Source organism: Vulpes vulpes, chromosome 10 (assembly GCF_048418805.1).
Source record: "Vulpes vulpes isolate BD-2025 chromosome 10, VulVul3, whole genome shotgun sequence".
NCBI lineage: Eukaryota > Metazoa > Chordata > Mammalia > Carnivora > Canidae > Vulpes > Vulpes vulpes.
The window spans coordinates 53,429,506-53,449,194 of NC_132789.1; the positions used below are offsets into that span (position 1 = coordinate 53,429,506).

The window sequence follows — 19,689 nt, forward strand, 5'->3', positions numbered from 1 at the left end:
CCATTGATAGGAGAAGAAATTCCTAGGAAAGGGATTTATGCCCATCAAGTCCTTTTAGAGATCTGTCTTTAAGCAAATAGGAATTCAGGGGCAGCCCGGGTGGCTCAGCGGTTTAGCACCGCCTTTGGCCCAGGGCGTGATCCTGGGGTCCTGGAATCGAGTCCCACGTCAGGCTCCCGGTGCATGGAGCCTGCTTCTCCCTCTGCCTGTGTCTCTGCTCCTCTCTCTCTCTCTCTCTCTCTGACTATCATAAATAAATAAAAATTAAAAAAAAAAAAAAGAGCTGCCAAGTAAGGGTAGGACTTGGGAGGGGGCCACTGGAATCAGCAATAAGACCTCAGGTATCTTTGACGGGTGCAGAGAAAGAAGTACTAGAGCCAAACCAGAGAGATGCTAATAGCTACAGTAGTGTTTCACACTCACACGTGCTATTCTGAGCACTTTATAAATATTAATCCATTTAATATGCACATTATTAACTCTATGAGAAAGGTATTATCCTCCCTATTCCCCATGGGGAAATTAAACACAGAAATGTTAAACAGGGCACCTGGGTGGCTCAGCAGTTGAGCACCAGCCTTTGGCTCAGGGCGTGATCCCGGGGTCCTGGGATTGAGTCTCACATCGGGCTCCCTGCAGAGGGAGCCAGCTTCTCCCTCTGCCTCTGTCTCTGCCTCTGTGTCTCTCATGGATAAATAAATAATTAATTAATTATTTTTAAAAAGAAAGAAATGTTAAACAGCTTGCCCAAGGTCACAAAGGTAGTTCACAGTAGAGTTCAGATTTGGAAATCTGGGCAGTCTGGCTTCAGACTCCATGCCGTAAACTGCCAAGTCATATATCCAACTCTGGGCTGTGAGGAGGGGAGAGGGCATGGGCCGTCAGGACCAGAAGGGAGCAGGAGGCAAGAAGTAGAAGACCGTAAAGAAGGGTGGAGTAAATGATTTACAGCTGGAGTGGTTCCCTCTCCTGGACCATAAACCACAGTGACCTGTCAGGTGCTGGGAAGGGAGATAAGATGACTCAGGAGGGAAGGTTTGGGTGGGGACTGGGGACTCCCCTTCCTGGAGTGAGGCTTCAGGTCCTGTACCTTTACCCATGGCTCTGTGGGAAACTCACAGCCCAGTGCTTCAGACTGTTGGTAACAGGCAGGAAGGTGAGAGCCACAGAAGCAGATGGGGGGGCAGTGACGGAAATGCAGCAGCCTGGGTTATCTGGGTTGTTCCTCAAAAAAGCTCCCAGGATCTCAGGGTGTGAGCTCCTCTAGGCCTAGGCCTGGTCCCCAGATACTCTTTAAGTGGTATGCAACCCAGAATCCTCTAGAAAAGCCACAGTCAGAACTTGGGAAGGGCTGCATGGGCATGATGGCTGGGGCCTCAGAGCTGGTATCTCACCCTCCCTAGGAGAGAGGTCCTGGGTCTCCCAGACCTATGGGACACACACACACACACACACACACACACACACACACACAGACGCAGTGTGATTCTGGGACACAACAGAGGACCAGGAGGTGGAAACTAAGGGGAACAGACTTGGCTCTTCATGGTAATGGCAGCCGGGGCTAAATGGCTGCCGTGCTCCAGGCTCTGGACCTTGTTTCACTGAATAACCCCAATTGCTCTGGTGAAAGGTGCTATTGATCTTGTTTTGTAGAGGAGGAAACTGAGATTCAGAGAGATGAGGTAACTTATGTAAGGCTCCAGAGAGCTAGAATTGAAATCCAGGTTTGTCTGACTCCCAAGCTTGTGCTCCTAACCCCCTCTCCCTGCTTCCTCTCTAGGAAACGCCTGTGGGTGAGAATGAGCTCACAGTGCAGGGGAAGGAGCTTCCCAAGACAGGTCAGAAGTGGGACCAGCCCTCCTGGGTTTTTGTGGATGATCTCAGCACTGGGTGGCTAATTGAGCTGGTGCCTCAAATATTATTTCCTCTGTTTGACACAGGAAGAAATTGAGGCCTAGGAGTAGAAATGGCCACCCAGGATGCTAAATACCCTTAGGAGTCAAGATGCTGGACACAGGGCTGCGGGAGTGCTGCATCCCTAGGCTTGAGTCCCAGACCCGTGGCCCTGTCAGCCCTGTGGAATAGGGGTGGGGAGTGGTCAAGACAAGCTCCTCAGAGCCTGTACCAGAAGCCTGCTAATGTGGCCAGTGCACAGGCCCCTGGTCCCCGGGCTCAAGCCCTTGTTTCTGCCCACTGGGCCCCTTCCAGCCTTTGGAGTTGTAAAACTGAATAAAGGAAATCTCATTTAAAATAGAGTTTGGAGGCAGCCCAGGTGGCTCAGTGGTTTAGTGCCGTCTTCAGGCCAGGGCGATCCTGGAGACCCAGGATCGAGTCCTATGTTGGGTTCCCTGTATGGAGCCTGGTTCTGTTTCTGCCCACTCCTCCTCTGTGTCTCTCATGAATAAATAAAATCTGGAAAAAAAAAAAAAAAAAAGAGTTTGGAGGGATGCTTGGGGGGCTCACCGGTTTAGTGCCTGCCTTTAGCCCAGGGCATGATCCTGGAGTCCTAGGATCGAGTCCCAAGTCGGGCTCCCTGAATGGGGTCTGCTTCTCCCTCTGCCTGTGTCTCTGCCTCTCTGTGTGTCTCTCATTAATAAATAAAGAAAATCTTAAAAAAAAAAAAATAGAGTTGAAGGCCAGAAGGAGGGGAGTTCTCACACCCTACCTATCAATGCATCAATTGCAGACCCCAACAGGAAGAAGCATACCTTGCATTTTCCAACTGGAAAGGACCTACTTTACCACCCCTGCAAGAGGGAGAAAGACTTTTTCTTTGTAGAGCAAAAGTCCAGTCAATGAGACGTTGCCACAACTCAGCCAATAAGAAAACATCCAACCTCCAGTGGACTTTTGCTCAAATAGCCCCTCTCAACTTCCTCCTTTTTCTCTATATAATAACATTCCTGTCCTTTGTTCCTGGACTTGCCTATGGTTTGCTATAGCTTGCGTATCCTGAATTGTCATTCCTCTATTTTTGAATAAACCTATTTTGCTGGTAAAATAACTGGCCATTTTATTTTCAAGCCCAACCAAGTCCATCACCTCTGGCGTTGAATCCTACCTCCAGTGTGTCTCAGCTGTCGACCTTGAACAAATCATTTACCTCTTGGAGCCTCATCTGTAAACGGGGCTGATCCCTGCCCCACCGAGTTGAGAGGAGGACTCCAGGAGACGCTGATATACCAGTGCCTTTGGCCCGGTGCCTGTCAGTCAGTGCTCTGTGATCAGTAGCTGTTATGATTATAACAATTTATCATCATGCGTCTGTCTTCTCACCTGGAGCGTGGGACAGTAATCCCTGTCATCCTGGTTTCAAGGACAGGGTATCATGGTGCGAGCGGTAGGGTCAGTGCAGATAGCACTTTTGCCATCCAAAGGCCAGCCCAGCCCCACAGGGGTAGGGAGATACATCTAGTTCCCAGGGCCAGGGGAAGCTGAGCTGGCTGATAGCCTCCATCCATCAATGATAACCTCCATCCAGCTAAGCTTTATGGGCCCAACAGATATTTAAGTGCGTGTGATGTGTGGGCTAGCCCAGTTCTCCTTCCTCAACACGGGCTGCTGCCCAGAGCAGGTAGGCAGGTGTGGAGTGGGAGGTGTCAGTACCCTGGGCCTTGGGAGACCAGCTGTAAGCAAGACTCCAGGGGGTAGTTGTGGGTTTGGGCTAGAGTTGGATCTTCTGTCCTCAGAAGTTCATGATCTGGTTACTTCTGGCTCTGCAAGTGGAACCAGATCTTGGAGAAGCCTCTTGCACGAGAGGTTATAGATCTCAGCTTTCCCAGGCCCATCCCATCCTGGCTCGACCCCTGTACCGCTGAGTTCTGGAGGGGATGGGGGTGTGCTTCATGTGTGCTGAAGCTTCTTCCTCCCTGTCTACTAACACAGGGTTTGTCTGTGACCAGAGTTGAAGGGAGGCTGCTTGGTGATAAGAAGGCAAGCTAAGGAGAAGGTTTGCAGGAAAGAGGGACAGCTCTGGGGGCAGTTCGTGTGACCTCCTTCCCAGGCCCCCAGCACCATGACGGTTTCATATACCCTCAAAGTAGCAGAGGCTCGCTTCGGAGGCTTCTCTGGCTTGCTTCTCAGGTGGAGGGGAAGCATCTACAAGCTCCTCTACAAAGAGTTCCTCCTCTTCACGGCCCTGTATGCTCTGCTCAGCATCACCTACCGGTGAGGGTGAGGTCCCAGGGCTGGCCTGGGGGAGCCTAGGCTGTCCGCTTCCCTCTCACCCAGGCTCACGACTGACCTTCCCCAGGCTGCTGCTGACCCAGGAGCAGAGGCATGTGTATGCTCAGGTGGCCCGATACTGCAATCGTTCTGCAGATCTCATCCCCTTATCCTTTGTACTGGGTAAGGCTCCCTCCTGTTCTCCTGGCATCCTTCTTACCATCTTCTCTGACTTTTGGGTTGAGCTGATAGGTCTGAGGCACAGAATTACCCCAGCAGCACAGCCTAGGGATCAATCAAAGTAGGCTCAGCAGGCATACGAGTTGCATCCTGGATTTCCAGAGGGCTGGACCTTGCCTATCACTTGCTAGACCCTCACTCCACAAAGGGACAAGACACCTGCTGGCCTCAAAACCCCACTCTGGGTACTGGAGAGGAGCTGGAGAGAGGTGACACTCCCTTCCCACCTTGTGGGAAGCAGGGCTCAGAGCTAACCATTACTTGACCACTTCTCTGCCGGAGGAGGTTTGCATTCCTCCATCCTCCAGGCCCGGCTTAGCAAGGAAGACGGTTTAGGAAGAGACGCTCCCCCTGACAGCAAGGCAGGGCACTGGGGCCAAATGCATCCTTCTCCCTGCCTTGGTTCTCTGGCTGGGGGACAGGGCGTGCTGACTCCTACAGGGCAGGCCTTCCATCTCCCCTTCCATGGCGGGTGATCAGGTTTCTACGTGACCCTGGTGGTGAACCGCTGGTGGGCCCAGTATACAAGCATCCCGCTGCCAGACCAGCTGATGTGCGTCATCTCGGCCAGCGTGCATGGTGTAGACCAGCGTGGCCGCCTGCTGCGCCGCACCCTCATTCGCTATGCCAACCTGGCGTCCGTGCTGGTGCTGCGCTCAGTGAGCACCCGCGTGCTCAAGCGCTTCCCCACCATGGAGCATGTGGTGGACGCAGGTGTGGACAGGTGCCCTCGGGGCTTGAGCCCCGCTGGAGAGCCCGGGGGCGCGTGGGCCTCCTGGGAGGGGGGTTCTGACCCTCAGGGGGCAAGTCCTGGGGGGCAGGAGAGGTGTCTGCGCCGCACTCACTTTATCTCCTCAGGTTTCATGTCCCAGGAAGAGAGGAAAAAGTTTGAGAGCCTAAAATCTGATTTCAATAAGTACTGGATCCCCTGCGTCTGGTTTACTAACCTGGCGGCCCAGGCCCGGAGGGATGGGCGAATCCGTGACGACATTGCTCTCTGTCTGCTCCTGGAAGTGAGTCTGCTCGGGACCAGGCCTGTCTGTCCCCTGTAGCTTTGCAAACTGGAATAATAATTTTAGTAATTAGTAGTTAGATGGTACCATTCTTGCACTGTTGGAAGCACTGTGCATGTATTAACTCATTTAGCCCTCACCACAGCCCTTGGCACGTTATTACCATCCCTCTTTCACAGGTGAGCAAACAGGCACAGAGTGGAAAAGAAACTTGCCCAAGTCATACGGCTAGTTAGTGGAGCTAACGCCACAGCTAGTTAGTGGAGCTAACTGAGACATGCTGGTTCCACAGTCTGTGCTTACACCTACTTTGTTAAACTGCTTCCCATCATGGGCACCCTTGCATAAGACCTGTGATAGCAAAATGGGCCTCTAGGCCTAGTTCATGCTGGGCTCCCCCGTTCTTCCCCATTCCTCCTTCTGCACCTCCACTGACATCCTCTTCCTGCTTTTCCACCAGGAGCTGAACAAGTACCGGGCCAAGTGCAGCATGCTGTTCCACTACGACTGGATCAGCATCCCTCTCGTCTACACCCAAGTAACTGCCTCTCACCTCCCGCATCCCAGGGCCTAGTGCATGTCCTGTGCTGTGTGTGACACTGAGGATTAGAGATGGTACCTGCCCTGTGGCAGTTCAGTCCAGCGAGACACTGAACAACCACGGGCTCATCCTCAAAGCATCCCTGGGCCCCCACTGAAACGACCCCATCCCCTCTGATGCTGCCACACCTTGCTACACGTTTTACTTCCTTGTCAGATTCCCTCCCTGGCCCCAGGGTCGGGGCAGGCTTTTCTCGCTTTTACTCAGCCGGGCTTCCTCCTCCAGGTGGTGACCATAGCCGTATACTCCTTCTTTGGCCTTTCCCTGGTTGGTCGCCAGTTTGTGGAGCCAGAGGCAGGGCCAGCCAAACCTCGGGAGCCTTTAGAGCCAGGCCAGGAGGCAGCATCCACCCTGGGGGACCTGGACATGTATGTGCCTCTCACCACTCTGCTGCAGTTCTTCTTCTATGCTGGCTGGCTCAAGGTGGGCACATAGGGTGGTCATACCAGCTTGTTCTGTAGAGATGTGGGCCCAGGGCCCACCTCAACTTTGGGGATAGAGAATGGGGCTCCAAGCCCAGGAAACACTGCCTTACAACCTGCAGGTGGCTGAACAGATTATCAACCCCTTTGGTGAGGATGATGACGATTTTGAGACCAACAAGCTCATAGACCGCAACCTGCAGGTGTGCAGGGGCCTGGGGGCAGCTCCTTGCGCTCTCCACCTGGGTGTGGAGAGGGCAGGGGGATCCTTGTGACTTGCTGCCTGCCCCAGGTGTCTCTGTTATCCGTGGATGACATGTATCAGAACCTGCCTCCCGCTGAGAAGGACCTGTACTGGGATGATGACTCTGCGCAGCCGCCCTACACGGTGGCCACGGCGGCCGAGGCTCTGCGGCCTTCCTTCTTGGGCTCCACCTTCAACCTTCGGTGAGTGGCCCGCGCGGGTGGAGACAGGAGTTGACCCGGCAAGCGGGCCCCAGGTCCTCACCACCCCTCTGGAGTGCCAGTGACCCGGTCGCCACTACTCCTGCAACCCTCGGGAGAGCCAGCCCCGGGGTGGCCCCGCCCAGGTTCGCTCAGCCCGCCCTCCCCCTTGCAGCGTGAGCGACGACCCCGAGCAGAGCATGCAGGTGGAGGCGTCCCCGGGGTCCGCTCGGCCGCTGCCCGCCGCGCAGACCCCGTTGCTCGGCCGCTTGCTGGCCGCAGGGGCACCCTCCCCTGCCATCAGCCTCAGGACATTCGGCCGCGCGCGAGGAGCCCCCCGGACCCCTCATCTGCTGCGCTTCCGAGCGGAGGAGAGCGGCGACCTCGAGGCTGCGGACCGCATCGAGGAGGCGTCGGTGGGGTCAGAGGAGGCGGCCAGGGAGCCCTGAGCGGAGGCCGTCCTGCCTGCCGCCCCTCCCCTCCCGGCCACCGCTGCCCTCCAGCGCAGTCAGAGCACTTAACTGTGCGTCCTGAGCCCGAGAATTTAGGGACAGACTTTGAAAGAGGAAGAGGGCGGAGCCAGCACCAGGGCTGGGAATCTATCCGTTTCGGCGGGAGAAGGTAGGAAACTGATGCTAGGACACGTGGGCCAGAACCCAGATGCAGTTAATTTCCTGGGCACTAGGGAGCTGGGCCTGTTCTCAGACCTGAGGGAGCATCAGCAGCACTGAAGGGCCTGTTAACAGGGTCCACTCAGTGTCTGATTCATTAGATCTGGGAGGGAAGTAGGAAGTTCCCAGGTGATGGTGCTGCTGCTGGTCCAGGCACCACACTTTGAGTCCTATATAAAAGAAGTTAGGGGCAGCCCTGGTGGCGCAGCAGTTTGGTGCCGCCTGCAGCCCGGGGTGTGATCCTGGAGACCCGGGATTGAGTCCCACGTTGGGCTCCCTGTATGGAGCCTGCTTCTCCTCTGCCTGTGTCTCTGCCCCTCTCTCCCTCTGTCTCTATGAATGAATAAGATCTTAAAAAAAAAAAAAAAAAAAAGTGGGAATCCCTGGATCCCTGGGTGGCTCAGCGGTTTAGCGCCTGCCTTTGGCCCAGGGCGCGATCCTGGAATAGTCCCGCTTCGGGCTCCCGGCATGGAGCCTGCTTCTCCCTCCTCCTGTGTCTCTGCCTCTCTTTCTCTATGTCTATCATAAATAAATAAATATTAAAAAGCTAGTATATACCCCATCCTGATTATCTTGCTCTGAAGAGGGAATCACCGTGTGCTAGGGGACTTTTGCTTTACCTGTAATATTCAACTTTTTGTTTACAATGAGAAAATAATCATTACTTGTGCAATTACAATTGTTTTAGACCAAGTTGGCATGCTGTGAAGTGGGATAAAGAGAATATAGTAAGGGCTTGGGAATCTGTCCTGGAGGCTGATCCAACTCAGACGTGAAGGCAGTTGTACACCAGCCAGCCTGAGCCTTGGGAATTTGGACTTCAGAGTGCTGCACCCTTCTCTGCTCCCACCAGCCCAACAGGAGAAAGGATGATCTCAGGGGTGAAAGCTGGGGGGTCCACCTCTGTTGGGCCTACAGTGCTGAAGGAAAGCAGCCTCACAGAGCACTAGGTTGGAGTTGCCTGAACTGAGCTCCAGCTCCGTTAGTTCTGCTTCCACTCAAGAATTGGTGAGGGGCGTCTGGGTGGTTCAGCAGTGGAGCATCTGCCTTTGGCTCAGTTCAGGATCCTGGGGTCCTGGGATCCAATCCCATTATTTGGCTCCCCACAACAAGCCTGCTTTTCCCTCTGTCTCTTTGTGTCTCATGAATAAATTAAATCTTAAAAAAAAATTGAATGCCAAAACTCAATCTCAAGGTCAAAGGATGACAAATGACAGAACTCTGAAGGAAGAAACAAGGGTGTAGTGTAGGTTGAGTACAGCCTCAAACATCGTCGACTGGCTAGAGGATAACACTAGCTTTGCTACTTTCTTGCTGGATGACCATGGGTTACAGGAGGCCTAAGCATAGGTCTCCAAGTCTTGAGACAATAGCACCCAAGACAGCCCTTTATGTGGAAGACATTTGACATTTTTCACGGGGTTGATAGAAGTTAGCCTTGGTTTGGGGCAAGAATGGTCAGCTGAAGGCTTCAGGAATGGTGTGGATGGATCCAAGACTAAACACACTGGTTCTATTTATAGAGGTAGAAATGAAGGGGAGGCAGATTCATACAGCTCAAATTAGGAAATAAAAGCAGCATCTTGTATGGCTGTTATTCTCGACCCATACCTCAGTAAATAGCTAAAATTATGGTAATAAAGATATAACCACGAGATGGAAGAGAGGTGAGGGCAGGGCTCCCAGAGCCAATAGTAAGGTTTTAGGTTGGGTTGCCTTTTTTGTATCCTCAAGTTTTTGTACTCAAAAGGGGGTGTGGTGAGGGTCATCTCCATCTTTCTCTATTGTCTAATCACACAAGTCTATAATTTAGCCAAGCTAATGAACCAATTGGAATTTTCACTTTTTTGGCTCTTAAGTTATGCTTGTACTTTCAACTTTAACCTGAATAAAATCTTAAGTTTTTAAAATTAACTCAGCAGATCTGAGTGCTTGGTTTATTGCCATGCACTTCTAAGTATTAGACACAGTAGGAAACATACTCATCTCCTGGAATTCCTTTCTAATAGGACAAAAAAGACAAAATGAGTAAAATTTATGACTAAGTTAACAGCACAGAAGGGGGTGTAACTTAGAATTATCAGAGTAGAACTCACTAGGGTCTAAGACCTCGTGTATGCCACATGGTATGTGAAGGAAAATGTTCTCAACAGAAGGACTAGCACCTCAGTAAGGCCAGGATGATCAGCACTATTAAAAAAGGACCAGGTCAAAAAAAAAAAAAAAAAAAAAAAAAAAAAGACCAGGTCACACTGAGTTCTGTAATTTGGAAAGACTTCTGAGATGGGACACTGTCCCATCAAAAACCTATTGATCAGGAATGCCTCGGTGGCTCAGTGGTTGAGGGTCTGGTTTGGGCTCAGGTCGTGATCCCGGAGTTCTGGGGTCAAGTCCTGCATTGGGCTCCCTGCAGGGAGCTTGCTTCTCCCTCTATGTCTCTGCCTCCCTCTCATGAATAAAAAAAAAACCAACCAGGGGCAGCCCTGGTGGCTCAGAGATTTAGCACCTCCTTCAGTCCACAGCTTGATCCTGGAGACCTGGGATGGAGTTCTGCATGGGGTCCCTGCGTGGAGCCTACTCCTCCCTCTGCCTGGGTCTCTCGCGAATAAATAAATGGAATCTTAAAAGAAAAAAAAAACCAAACCCAAAAGCTCACCAAAAAACCCCTATTGATCACTATTGCTAGGACTGTGTTGGGAAGAACAGAAGCACTGAATGCTACTTGCAAGAGTGATCAGGAGGTAGAGGTGGTGTGTGTTAAAGGTTGAACCAATGAGATTTGGTGACATTGGGTGTATTAAGGTCAAAATGACCAAGATTTTGATTTAAGCGGCTATATAGAGGCAATAACTTGCTATAATCAAATAACTGAGAACCTATTTAAAAAAGGGAAAGCTGAGGAAAAGTCACGTTTTTAACACGCTCACTTTTGAGAGTTCAATAATGATACCCAAGTGCAGGTATTAAATAGGTTTGGGTTAGTGAGAAAAAGGTAGCACACAGGACACCTGGGTGGCTCAGTGGTTAACCATCTGCCTTTGGCTCAGGTCATGATCCCAGGTCCTGGGACTGGATCTTAGGTGGGTTCCCCGCAGGAGCCTGCTTCTCCTTCTGCCTGTCTCACGAAAAATAATCTTAAAAAAACAAAAAACTGACAGCAAACAATGTAGCCAAGCTGCAGACACAGTAGACCCTTAAGTATTTAGCAATGCAAAAATCACTGGTTATCTTACACACTTGAGTAGAGTGAGGGTGGAAGCGATTAGGGTTCAAGAGAAAATTTACTTTAGAAAGACATTCAAAAGCTGACAGGATAGTCCCCAACATGTACAACTTGCTCTCAATGCAGAAAAGGAACACAACTTCAAGATTATCTAGGCCATCATGAACTTGACGCTAGAAACATCAAGCTAAAACCTGAAAACAAAGGTTCACATAGGAAAAGGGTACAGGATCTCTAAGAGCCAAATTTTTACTTATTTTAAAAGATTTTATTCATTCACTTGAGAGAGAGAACAAATGGACTCCCCACTTGAGCAGGGAGACTAATTTGGGACTGGATCCCAGGACCCTGGGATAATGACCTAAGTCAAAGGCAGATGCTTAACCAATTGAGCCACCCAGGCACCCCTGAGTCACGTTTTTAGAGGCAGCATGGCTTCAAGTTCCAGTCACAACCCCAGTAACATGGGGACCCAGTGCTGGGCTATGTCCTTCATACAGCCTCTGCTTGGCCTGAACATCACATCCCTGCTCCCACTGAACACTATCTTCTGTGGTGAGAAATGTTCCCCCAGCTTTATAAAGGCACAGTCCACATCTAGGACTGACCTACAGGGAAAGCATGCAGAGCAATTGAACATTCATATGTGAACACAGGACAGAACAATAAACACCTTTATTACATGACCGAAGACAGAAGATTTATTTGCCTTTCCGGGCTTTGATTTTCCTCAGATAGAACTCCAGCTCCTTGCCCTCTAGCACATAGCCATCTGCCCTGCCGCACTGGCCTGGTCTCGAAGCGATGCATGCTGCAAGAAACGTATGCATTCATTAGCAAAAGGACAATGGGGCCTTACCCAAACCAGTTGTCTCCTTAAAAGTCCATGTTTGTTCAGTTCTCCCGGGGGCAGGCTTGAAGCCCAGTGTCTCCTCAGATATACTTTATCGTCACTTTAAAGTCAGTAGCAGAACTGGACAAAGTTTTCATCACCGAGACGGCCCCCTCAGCCCACAGACTTCTCCTGCCCACTATTTCCCATTTCAGCTTCATGCCAATGGGATGACATGTTGAGTCGTGCTTATATGCCGCTATCATTCAACTCTCCTAGCAAGCCTCTACCACACAGCTGGCAGTTGGAAGAACAAGAAGCAAGAACGAAATGCAGACAGTACTGTGATTCCTCCCCCCACTGCAAGAGCCGTCTCACCAAGAAGCTTGCCCTGTTGGAACTGTTCCTCCAGAAGACTGCTGATTTTGGCATTCTTTTTCCTTTCATCATACTTCTTCTGGATTTTCTTTGATCGTTTTTTATTTAAAATCTCTTCCTCTTCAGGCGTCTGAATAAAGGAGATAAGGTAGGTTAGTTGGGGCTCCCGAGGCCCTGGCTCAGGGAAAGTATCCTCAATACCCTATACATCCCGATCCCTGCCACCTTCCTCAGCACTAAAGGCTTTCATCTCTTTCCTTTCAGTAGCAGAACTGGACAGTTTTCATCATAAGAAGGCTGGAATGAGGCTGACCTTCCTTCCCCCCACCCCCACAGGGAAGGTGGCTCCCCGAGAACACGCACCAGCTTGGCCCCCTTCTTGCGTCCCAGGGGCAGTGCATAGTGGGACTCGTACCACTGTCGGTACGGTGTGCTGTCAATGAGCACGATACAGTTCTTCACCAGGGTCTTGGTGCGGACCAGTTCATTGTTGGATGCATTATAGACAACATCGATAATCCTGGTTTTGCGTGTACAACCTGCTCATGGAGGAAATTTAGAATCAAGTCACAGAGCCAACTGGCCTTGTCACCTCTCCCCTCAAGGTGCCTAAGGAGAAGCAAGGGAATAAGCCGTTACCCTACCACGGGGTGTTAGCTCATCTTCCACAAAGCCACCTTTCCAGAGAGGACTGGGAACCACACACAGTGTCTCTAGGTTCAGTCCCAATCCCTGAGGCTACAGGAGTTAAGAGACAAAACAGGGGGATCCCTGGGTGGCGCAGCAGTTTGGCGCCTGCCTTTGGCCCAGGGCGCGATCCTGGAGACCTGGGATCGAATCCCACGTCAGGCTCCCAGTGCATGGAACCTGCTTCTCCCTCTGCCTGTGTCTCTGCCTCTCTCTCTCTCTCTGTGACTATCATAAAAAAAAAAAAAAAAAAAAAAAAAACCAGGAAGGAGAGAATTCTCCAGCTACCACAACATAAAGAGCTTTCAAACAAACTTCAGTATCTTGGTGGAAGCCATGAACCTCCTGTTAAAAGCAATGACCGAATCTTAGAAGTTTTAGGCGTTGGGTTCCCACCCACTCCTGGAGGGCCTCACTCACACTCCGAGCCCCAGGAGAAGTTCCCCACGTCTAGCCTCAAGGCTCGGTACTTCTTATTGCCTCCCCGGACTCGTACTGTGTGTATGCGGCGGGGGCCAATCTGGAAAAACACAGAGACAGGAACTAGGTTATCCAGGAGATTAAGACAAGAAGGGGCAGGGGAACCCTAGACCCCGTGGAGGCAACACAGTCAGTGTAACTATGACAAGTCCTAGCACTGGCATGTGGCACACAGGTGGCCAAGACGGCCCCAACCACACCTAAGGATTCTTTCTCATCACTCCGGTTACCTCCAAGAGGAAAACCCTGCTTCCAAACCCTGAAAATGAAGTCTCTATGCAAAAGAAAAATACCGGGTTTCTGACTATCCCTCAAGGGGCCCACGCCCTGCAGGCGCCCTTGAAGTCCTAATATCAGCATGGGTCTCCGCGCAACCTCTTGGGTCTTAACCACACGTCAAGGTGAGGAGGCCGCCCGGCCCCCCAGACGAATCACGAGCCCCGGGAAGCCTCAAGCACCGCGCGGAAGGCGAGGGCCCCGCACGCACCTTAGTGTTGGCCGCGGGGCGTCCCAGCTCATACTTCCGCTTCTTGTGGTAGGGCTTCCTCTTGCCCCCGGTCTTGCGGCGCTTGTGCCAGTTGTCCCGAGAGATGCCTGCGTGTGGGAGCAGGAGGCGGGAGCTTTAGCCGGCGCCCCGCGAGCCCCAGAGACCCCCGCACCGGGCGCGCCGCACGCTCAGCTCTCCAAGGTTGGCTCCCCCACTGCGCACTCGGGAGTTTTCCGCATTACCAAGGTGTCATCATCCACGCGCGGCCCAGCCCGGGCTCCTTCCTGCGGCAGCCATGTTGACGGCGCCCGCGGCACCAAAGCCCCGCAAGCCCCCGACGCGGGCCTAGGAGGCCAGAACCGAGCACAGCAGCCTCCGCGTGGCTGCTCGGTGCCGGGGGCCGAGATGCCCGCCCTCCCGACGCGGCTGCGAGGCAGGATGGCGCCGGATGGAGCTTCACCCCCTACCCCGGCCCCGACGCAGTCACACTCACCCATCGCTCTCGGCGCTGGCTGCGAAAGAGAAAACGCAAAGGCTCACGGGCCGGTTTGTAAAACGCTGCCCCGCCCCCTTACGTGGTTTCCGGGCGCCGCGGTCCGGAGCCGGAGTCAGAGCGCGACGTCGCTTCTGCGACCGCGAGGGGGGCGTGGGAGCTCCGGAGGGGTCCGCGAGCGGCTGCGCCCGAGGCCAGCGCGGGGCGACCTGCTCGATTTGCATTTTTAAAAAGAGTTTATTTATTTTAAGAGATTTTATTTATTTATTCATGAGAGACACAGAGAGAGAGAGGCAGAGACACAGGCAGAGGGAGAAGCAGGCTCCATGCAGGGAGCCTGTGTGGGACTCGATTCTGGGTCTCCAGGATCAGGTCCCAGGCAGCAGGCGGCGCTAAACCGCTGCGCCACCAGGGCTGCCCCTTTATTTATTTTTTATTTATTATTTTTTATTATGTATTCATGAGAGACACACACACACACAGAGAGGCAGAGACACAGGCAGAGGGAGAAGCAGGCTCCACTCTGGGAGCCCGACGCGGGACTCGATCCGGGACTCCAAGATTGCCCTGGGCCGAAGGCAGACGTTCAACCACTGAGCCACTCGGGCTGCCCTCTGTTTACATTTTGAAAAGACTCGTTTCGGAACCGGGCGCGGCTGCTGTGGGCCAGGGTGGGAGGCAGTAGGGGTGGAAACGAGTGCTGGACTTGGACTTTGTTTTGAAGGCTTTGGTGATAGATGGTGGGGGGGCGGTTAGGGAAAGGGAGGTGTGTCAAGGATCCCAGATTCCTCACTCGATCCCTTCGAATGACAGGCCGCTGGGCGTGCATGTCTGGCTTCCTTATAGAAGGTCTTGCACAGGAGATGCTACTTTGGGAATCGGTAGTGTACAAACGGTGATGATTAAGGTCACTCGGATGAATGGAACCCCGCGAGAGAGCATAAAGCAAACTTTTCTTTTCTTGTAAAACGTACCAAGTAAATAGGCTTTGCGGGATATGGAGCCCGTCGCGACCACTCAGCTTTGCTGCTGCAGCGTGGGAGCATCCCTGGGCAATAGTAAATGTGTGTGGCTGTGTTCCAATAAAACTTGCGATCCTGGAGAAAAAAAAAAAAACTTGCGATAATGGGATTCACCTCTCATGAAATGTTATGCTTTTGATTTTTTCCAAACATTTAACAACTTAACAAGTATTCTTGACGCATGGGCCCAATCAGCATAGGGTGTTGTGGACCAGAACTTCTGTTCTAGGTCCAAGGCTTGAGGAATGTGAACATTTAAGGCCAGGTAGAGGAAAACTGTCAGAGGAATTGAGTGACAGGAAGAAAGCCAGCACACAATGAGGTCATGGTCTAATGCTCCTGTGAAGGCTAGTTAAAATGAGGACTAAAAAGTGATTCTTGGATTTAGTAACTCAAAAGTCTTTGGTAATATTGGCAAGGGGAGTGGCAAAACTTAAGGGGACTGGGCAAAAACTTAAAATCGAATGGGAAGTTTTATCTTTTTAAAAGATTTATGATAGCGCAGGAGTGGTGGTGTCAGAAAGGGAGAAGCAAACGCCACTGAGCGGAGAGCTGGATGTGGGGCTGGATCCCAGGACCCTGAGATCATGACTTGTGAGGAAGGCAGATGCTTCCTTACCTGACTGAGCCACCAGGTACCCCCAGAAAGGGAAGTTTTTTAGAAAAGATATAGTATATGTGGGGCAGCCCGGGTGGCTCAGCGGTTTAGCACCGCCTTCCACCCAGGGTGTGATCCTGGAGACCCGGTATTGAGTCCCACATCGGGCTCCCTGCATGGAGCCTGCTTCTCCCTCTGCCTGTGTCTCTGCCTCTCTCCCTCTGTCTCTCATGAATAAATAAAATCTTAAAAAAAAAAATACAGCATATGTAAGCAATTCTTTCAAGAAGTATGACTTTAGGGATCCCTGGGTGGCGCAGCGGTTTCGCGCCTGCCTTTGGCCCAGGGCGCGATCCTGGAGACCCGGGATCGAATCCCACGTCGGGCTACCGGTGCATGGAGCCTGCTTCTCCCTCTGCCTGTGTCTCTGCCTCTTTCTCTCTCTCTCTCTGTGACTATCATAAATAAAAAAATTTAAAAAATTAAGAAGTATGACTTTAAAAACGAGAGAAGAGTGCCCAGCTGGCTCAGTTGAAGAAGGTGGTGGCTCTTGATTTGGGAGATCATGAATTTGAGTCCCACGTTGAGTGCAGAGATTACACTATTTTATTTTTTTAAGATTTTATTTATTCATGAGAGTCACAGAGAGAGGCAGAGACACACGCAGAGGGAGAAGCAGGCTCCATGGAGGGAGCCTGATATGGGACTCGATCTCGGGTCTCCAGGATCACACCCTGGGCTGAAGGCGGTGTTAAACTGCTGAGCCACTGCTGAGCCACCGGGGCTGCCAGATAACTTAAACTTAAAAAAAAAAAAAACAAAAAAACAGGGGCGCCTGGCTGGCTCAGTCAACAGAAGATGCAGCTCTTGATCTTCGGGTTGTAAATTCAAGTCCCACGTTGGGTGAAGAGATTACTTAAATTAGAAAAAAATAAATAAATAAAGGGGAGGAGACGATTAGGCTGGTGGCTGGAGGGAATCATGCAGCAGTATTGAAAGAAGAATAAGCCTTTTTACAATTGGCTCCAAATCCTATCCCATCCCTTTGAAGGGAATCTCTCAACATCATCCTTTCTCCTGTATCTTCAACCTTCCACTGGTTTCCTACCACATTCAGAATAAAATCTCAATTCCTTGTTATGGCCCAGGAATATCTGACCTCTGCTTATCTCATTGGCTTTATCAATTTGACTTCTTATCTCCTACTATCTCCCTCACTCAACTCCTGGCACTGTGACCTTGCTGTTCTTGCCTCAGGCCCTTGTGAGTTGAGAGAAAACGCTCTTAAGTCTTAGCGTGGCTTCTTCTCTCATTTCAAGTTTCTGCTCAAAATCTCACCTCTACATACATACACACACTGGGAGGACTTTTCTGAGCCTGCTTTTTTTTTTTTTTAAGGTTTTATTTATTTATTCACGAGAAACACACATACACACACAGAGAGAGAGAGAGAGAGGCAGAGACACAGGCTCCATGCAGGGAGCCCGATGTTGGAACTCGATCCCAGGTCTCCAGGATCGTGCCCTGAGCTGAAGGCAGGCACTAAGCCGCTGCACCACCCAGGGATCTCCTGAGCCTGCTTTCTAAAGTGGCAACACTTGGGGTGCCTGGCCTGCTTAGTCTGTAGAGCATTTGACTCTTGACCTCCAGGTTGTGAGTTCAAGCTCCATATTGTGGGTAGAGTTTACTTAAACCAAAAAAACTTCTCTAAAGTAGCAACACTTCTCTTTCTTTACTCACTTAATACTAACAATGTTTTTACATATTCATTATCTGCCTTCCCCACTAAAATATAATAAACATGAGAGTAGAAACTGTGTTGTTGGGGCACCTGGATGGCTCAGTGGTTGAGCATATGCCTTAGGCTCAGGTCGTGATCCTGGGGTCCTAGGATCCAGCCCTGTATCAGGCTCCCCGCGGAGAGCCTGCTTCTCCCTCTGCCTATGTCTCTGCTTCTGTGTCTCTCACGAATAAATGACATTAAAAAAAAAACTATGTTGCTTAACTATTGTGTTTCTAACACTTAGAATAATGCCTAGCATAAATACTTGAGTGGCACTCAAATATTTGAACAAATTCTTGTTCTACTTACCACATTTTATTCAATATGTTTCCCCAGTAGATTGTGAGATCTTTGAGTACAGTGCAAAGACCTTTTTTTAAAAATATTTTATTTACTTATTTATTCATGAGGACACAAAGAGAGAGAGGCAGAGACGTAGGCAGAGGGAGAAGCATCAGGTTCTATGCAGGGAGCCCGATGTGGGACCCGATCCTGGTACTCCAGGATCACGCCCTGTGCTGAAGGCAGGCGTCAAACCGCTGAGCCACCCAGGCGTCCCCGGTGCAAGAATCTTAATCATCTTTCCACCTCCAGCTCTTTGGCACAAGAAAAGTAAAAGGCAATTGTATTGGACATAAAAAGGAGTTGATTTCCAGGGGCACTTGGTAGGTGATGGAATTAGGTAGACTGGATTAGGGAGATGAGAGAAAAGTAACCATGTGAATAGTGGGAGTGATTCCAATTAATAGAGAACACAGGCAGGTTTCTAGAAAGTTCAGTCTTAGGATGAGCTTGAATTGCCTGTGGAGCATATAGGTGGCTATTCTTTGTATTGCAAGTAATTGGAAAGCAGAGTGTGAAGCCTGGAAGAGAACGGAACTGATAATTCCCATCCCCATGCACCATGGTTTTGGTCCTTTATGCATCTAACTTAGGGCTCCACCCTGTCAGCCAGTTTGCATCACATGAGCATGGTTTTTCAGTCATGTACTTCGGTAGCAGAATAATTATAAATGCATATGCATCTCTTGGGGGCAATATTCTAGAGGCATCTCTGTAGCTCTTGAAATCAGACTATGACAGTTCTCCATGTCCCACACCATGCTTCTACTCTGGCTTTAGCAGAAGTCAAATAGGAGCTCTAATTCTGTGTCATCCTGGAGAGATTTTTTTTTTCTCCTGCTCCCCTCCAACACCTTACCCTGGCAACAACTCCATTTGCTTTGAGACCATTGGCATTAATCGTACTATGCCTTTGTCCTTATTTTCATTAGTCACCTTAAAAAAAAATCTCCCAAATTGAATCCATCACCCACATTCTAATCCTGACATAGGTTACTACAATATCTTTTTAAAATAGATCTCTCTTGGGACGCCTGGGTGGCTCAGTGGTTGAGCATCTGACTTTAGCTCAGGGCGTGATGCGGGGAGCCTGCTTCTCCCTCTGCCTATGTCTCTGCTTCTCTCTCTCTCATGGATAAATAAAATATTTTAAAAAACAAAAAAATAAAAATAAAACTGATATCTCACCATTCTCTATTTCCTAAAATCTCATCATGTCCTATGTGAAAAATCCTCTGTCTCTTCAACCTCTTCTGGAAATGTTTCCTTTGCCTTCATAATAGCCTTCTAACAGAAATCTGGTTCTCTCACGGTTTTCTTCCTTGTCGGTCTTCTCAAGTGGGGGACGACTACACTCCTCTGGATGGGAGACAAGTGTTGGCCAATTTTGGACCATTCTTACTCTATCCTAAAAACCGTAGATTTTGAATCTTATGCTATAAAACAGTAACACTCAGGGCAGCCCAGGTGGCTCAGCAGTTTAGCGGTGCCCAGGGCGTGATCCTGGAGACCCGGGATCGAGTCCCATGTCAGGCTCTCTGCATGCTTCTCCCTCTGCCTGTCTCTCTCATTCTCTCTCTCTGTGTCTCTCATGAATAATAATAATAAAAAAGACAGTAACACTCATTACTCCTCTTTTACTGTAGTTACCTATAAATTTTGGTTCTCACCAACCTGTGCCTAGATTTTAGATCTCGAGTCATGGTAACTTTCTCATTACTACTACTCCTGTCATATTTTGGATGCCTACACATGGTGTCTTTATCTCTTTCCACTTTTACCTTTCACCACTTCCTCACCCAGTAA

The 19,689-nt window shown here is 50.4% G+C and overlaps 2 protein-coding genes and 4 non-coding genes across 6 annotated transcripts; 1 reads left to right on the top strand and 5 right to left on the bottom strand.

Moving 5' to 3' along the window:
* The first annotated feature begins 3,585 nt into the window (after positions 1-3,585).
* On the top strand, positions 3,586-8,732 carry BEST4 (bestrophin 4). Its single transcript, XM_072724183.1, has 9 exons — positions 3,586-4,170; positions 4,256-4,350; positions 4,888-5,121; positions 5,266-5,420; positions 5,881-5,958; positions 6,247-6,444; positions 6,566-6,646; positions 6,736-6,890; positions 7,063-8,732. The coding sequence occupies exons 1-9, from the start codon at positions 4,019-4,021 to the stop codon at positions 7,334-7,336; spliced, it is 1,422 nt and encodes a 473-aa protein (XP_072580284.1). The 5' UTR covers positions 3,586-4,018; the 3' UTR covers positions 7,337-8,732.
* Positions 8,733-11,441: 2,709 nt separating this feature from the next.
* Positions 11,442-14,264, bottom strand: RPS8 (ribosomal protein S8). Its single transcript, XM_025991987.2, has 6 exons — positions 14,139-14,264; positions 13,646-13,752; positions 13,099-13,198; positions 12,355-12,530; positions 11,992-12,121; positions 11,442-11,592 (listed from the first exon to the last, which is right to left on the bottom strand). Exons 1-6 carry the CDS (start codon positions 14,140-14,142, stop codon positions 11,483-11,485), a joined length of 627 nt encoding a protein of 208 aa, XP_025847772.1. The 5' UTR covers positions 14,143-14,264; the 3' UTR covers positions 11,442-11,482.
* LOC112915101 (small nucleolar RNA SNORD38) lies at positions 11,710-11,779 on the bottom strand. Its single transcript, XR_003233996.1, has one exon. It is a non-coding gene; the product is annotated as a small nucleolar RNA SNORD38 (small nucleolar RNA).
* Positions 12,218-12,285, bottom strand: LOC112915102 (small nucleolar RNA SNORD38). The gene has a single exon (XR_003233997.1). It is a non-coding gene; the product is annotated as a small nucleolar RNA SNORD38 (small nucleolar RNA).
* Positions 13,283-13,386, bottom strand: LOC112915103 (small nucleolar RNA SNORD46). Its single transcript, XR_003233998.1, has one exon. It is a non-coding gene; the product is annotated as a small nucleolar RNA SNORD46 (small nucleolar RNA).
* LOC112915099 (small nucleolar RNA SNORD55/SNORD39) lies at positions 13,827-13,906 on the bottom strand. Its single transcript, XR_003233995.1, has one exon. It is a non-coding gene; the product is annotated as a small nucleolar RNA SNORD55/SNORD39 (small nucleolar RNA).
* Positions 14,265-19,689: the final 5,425 nt, after the last annotated feature.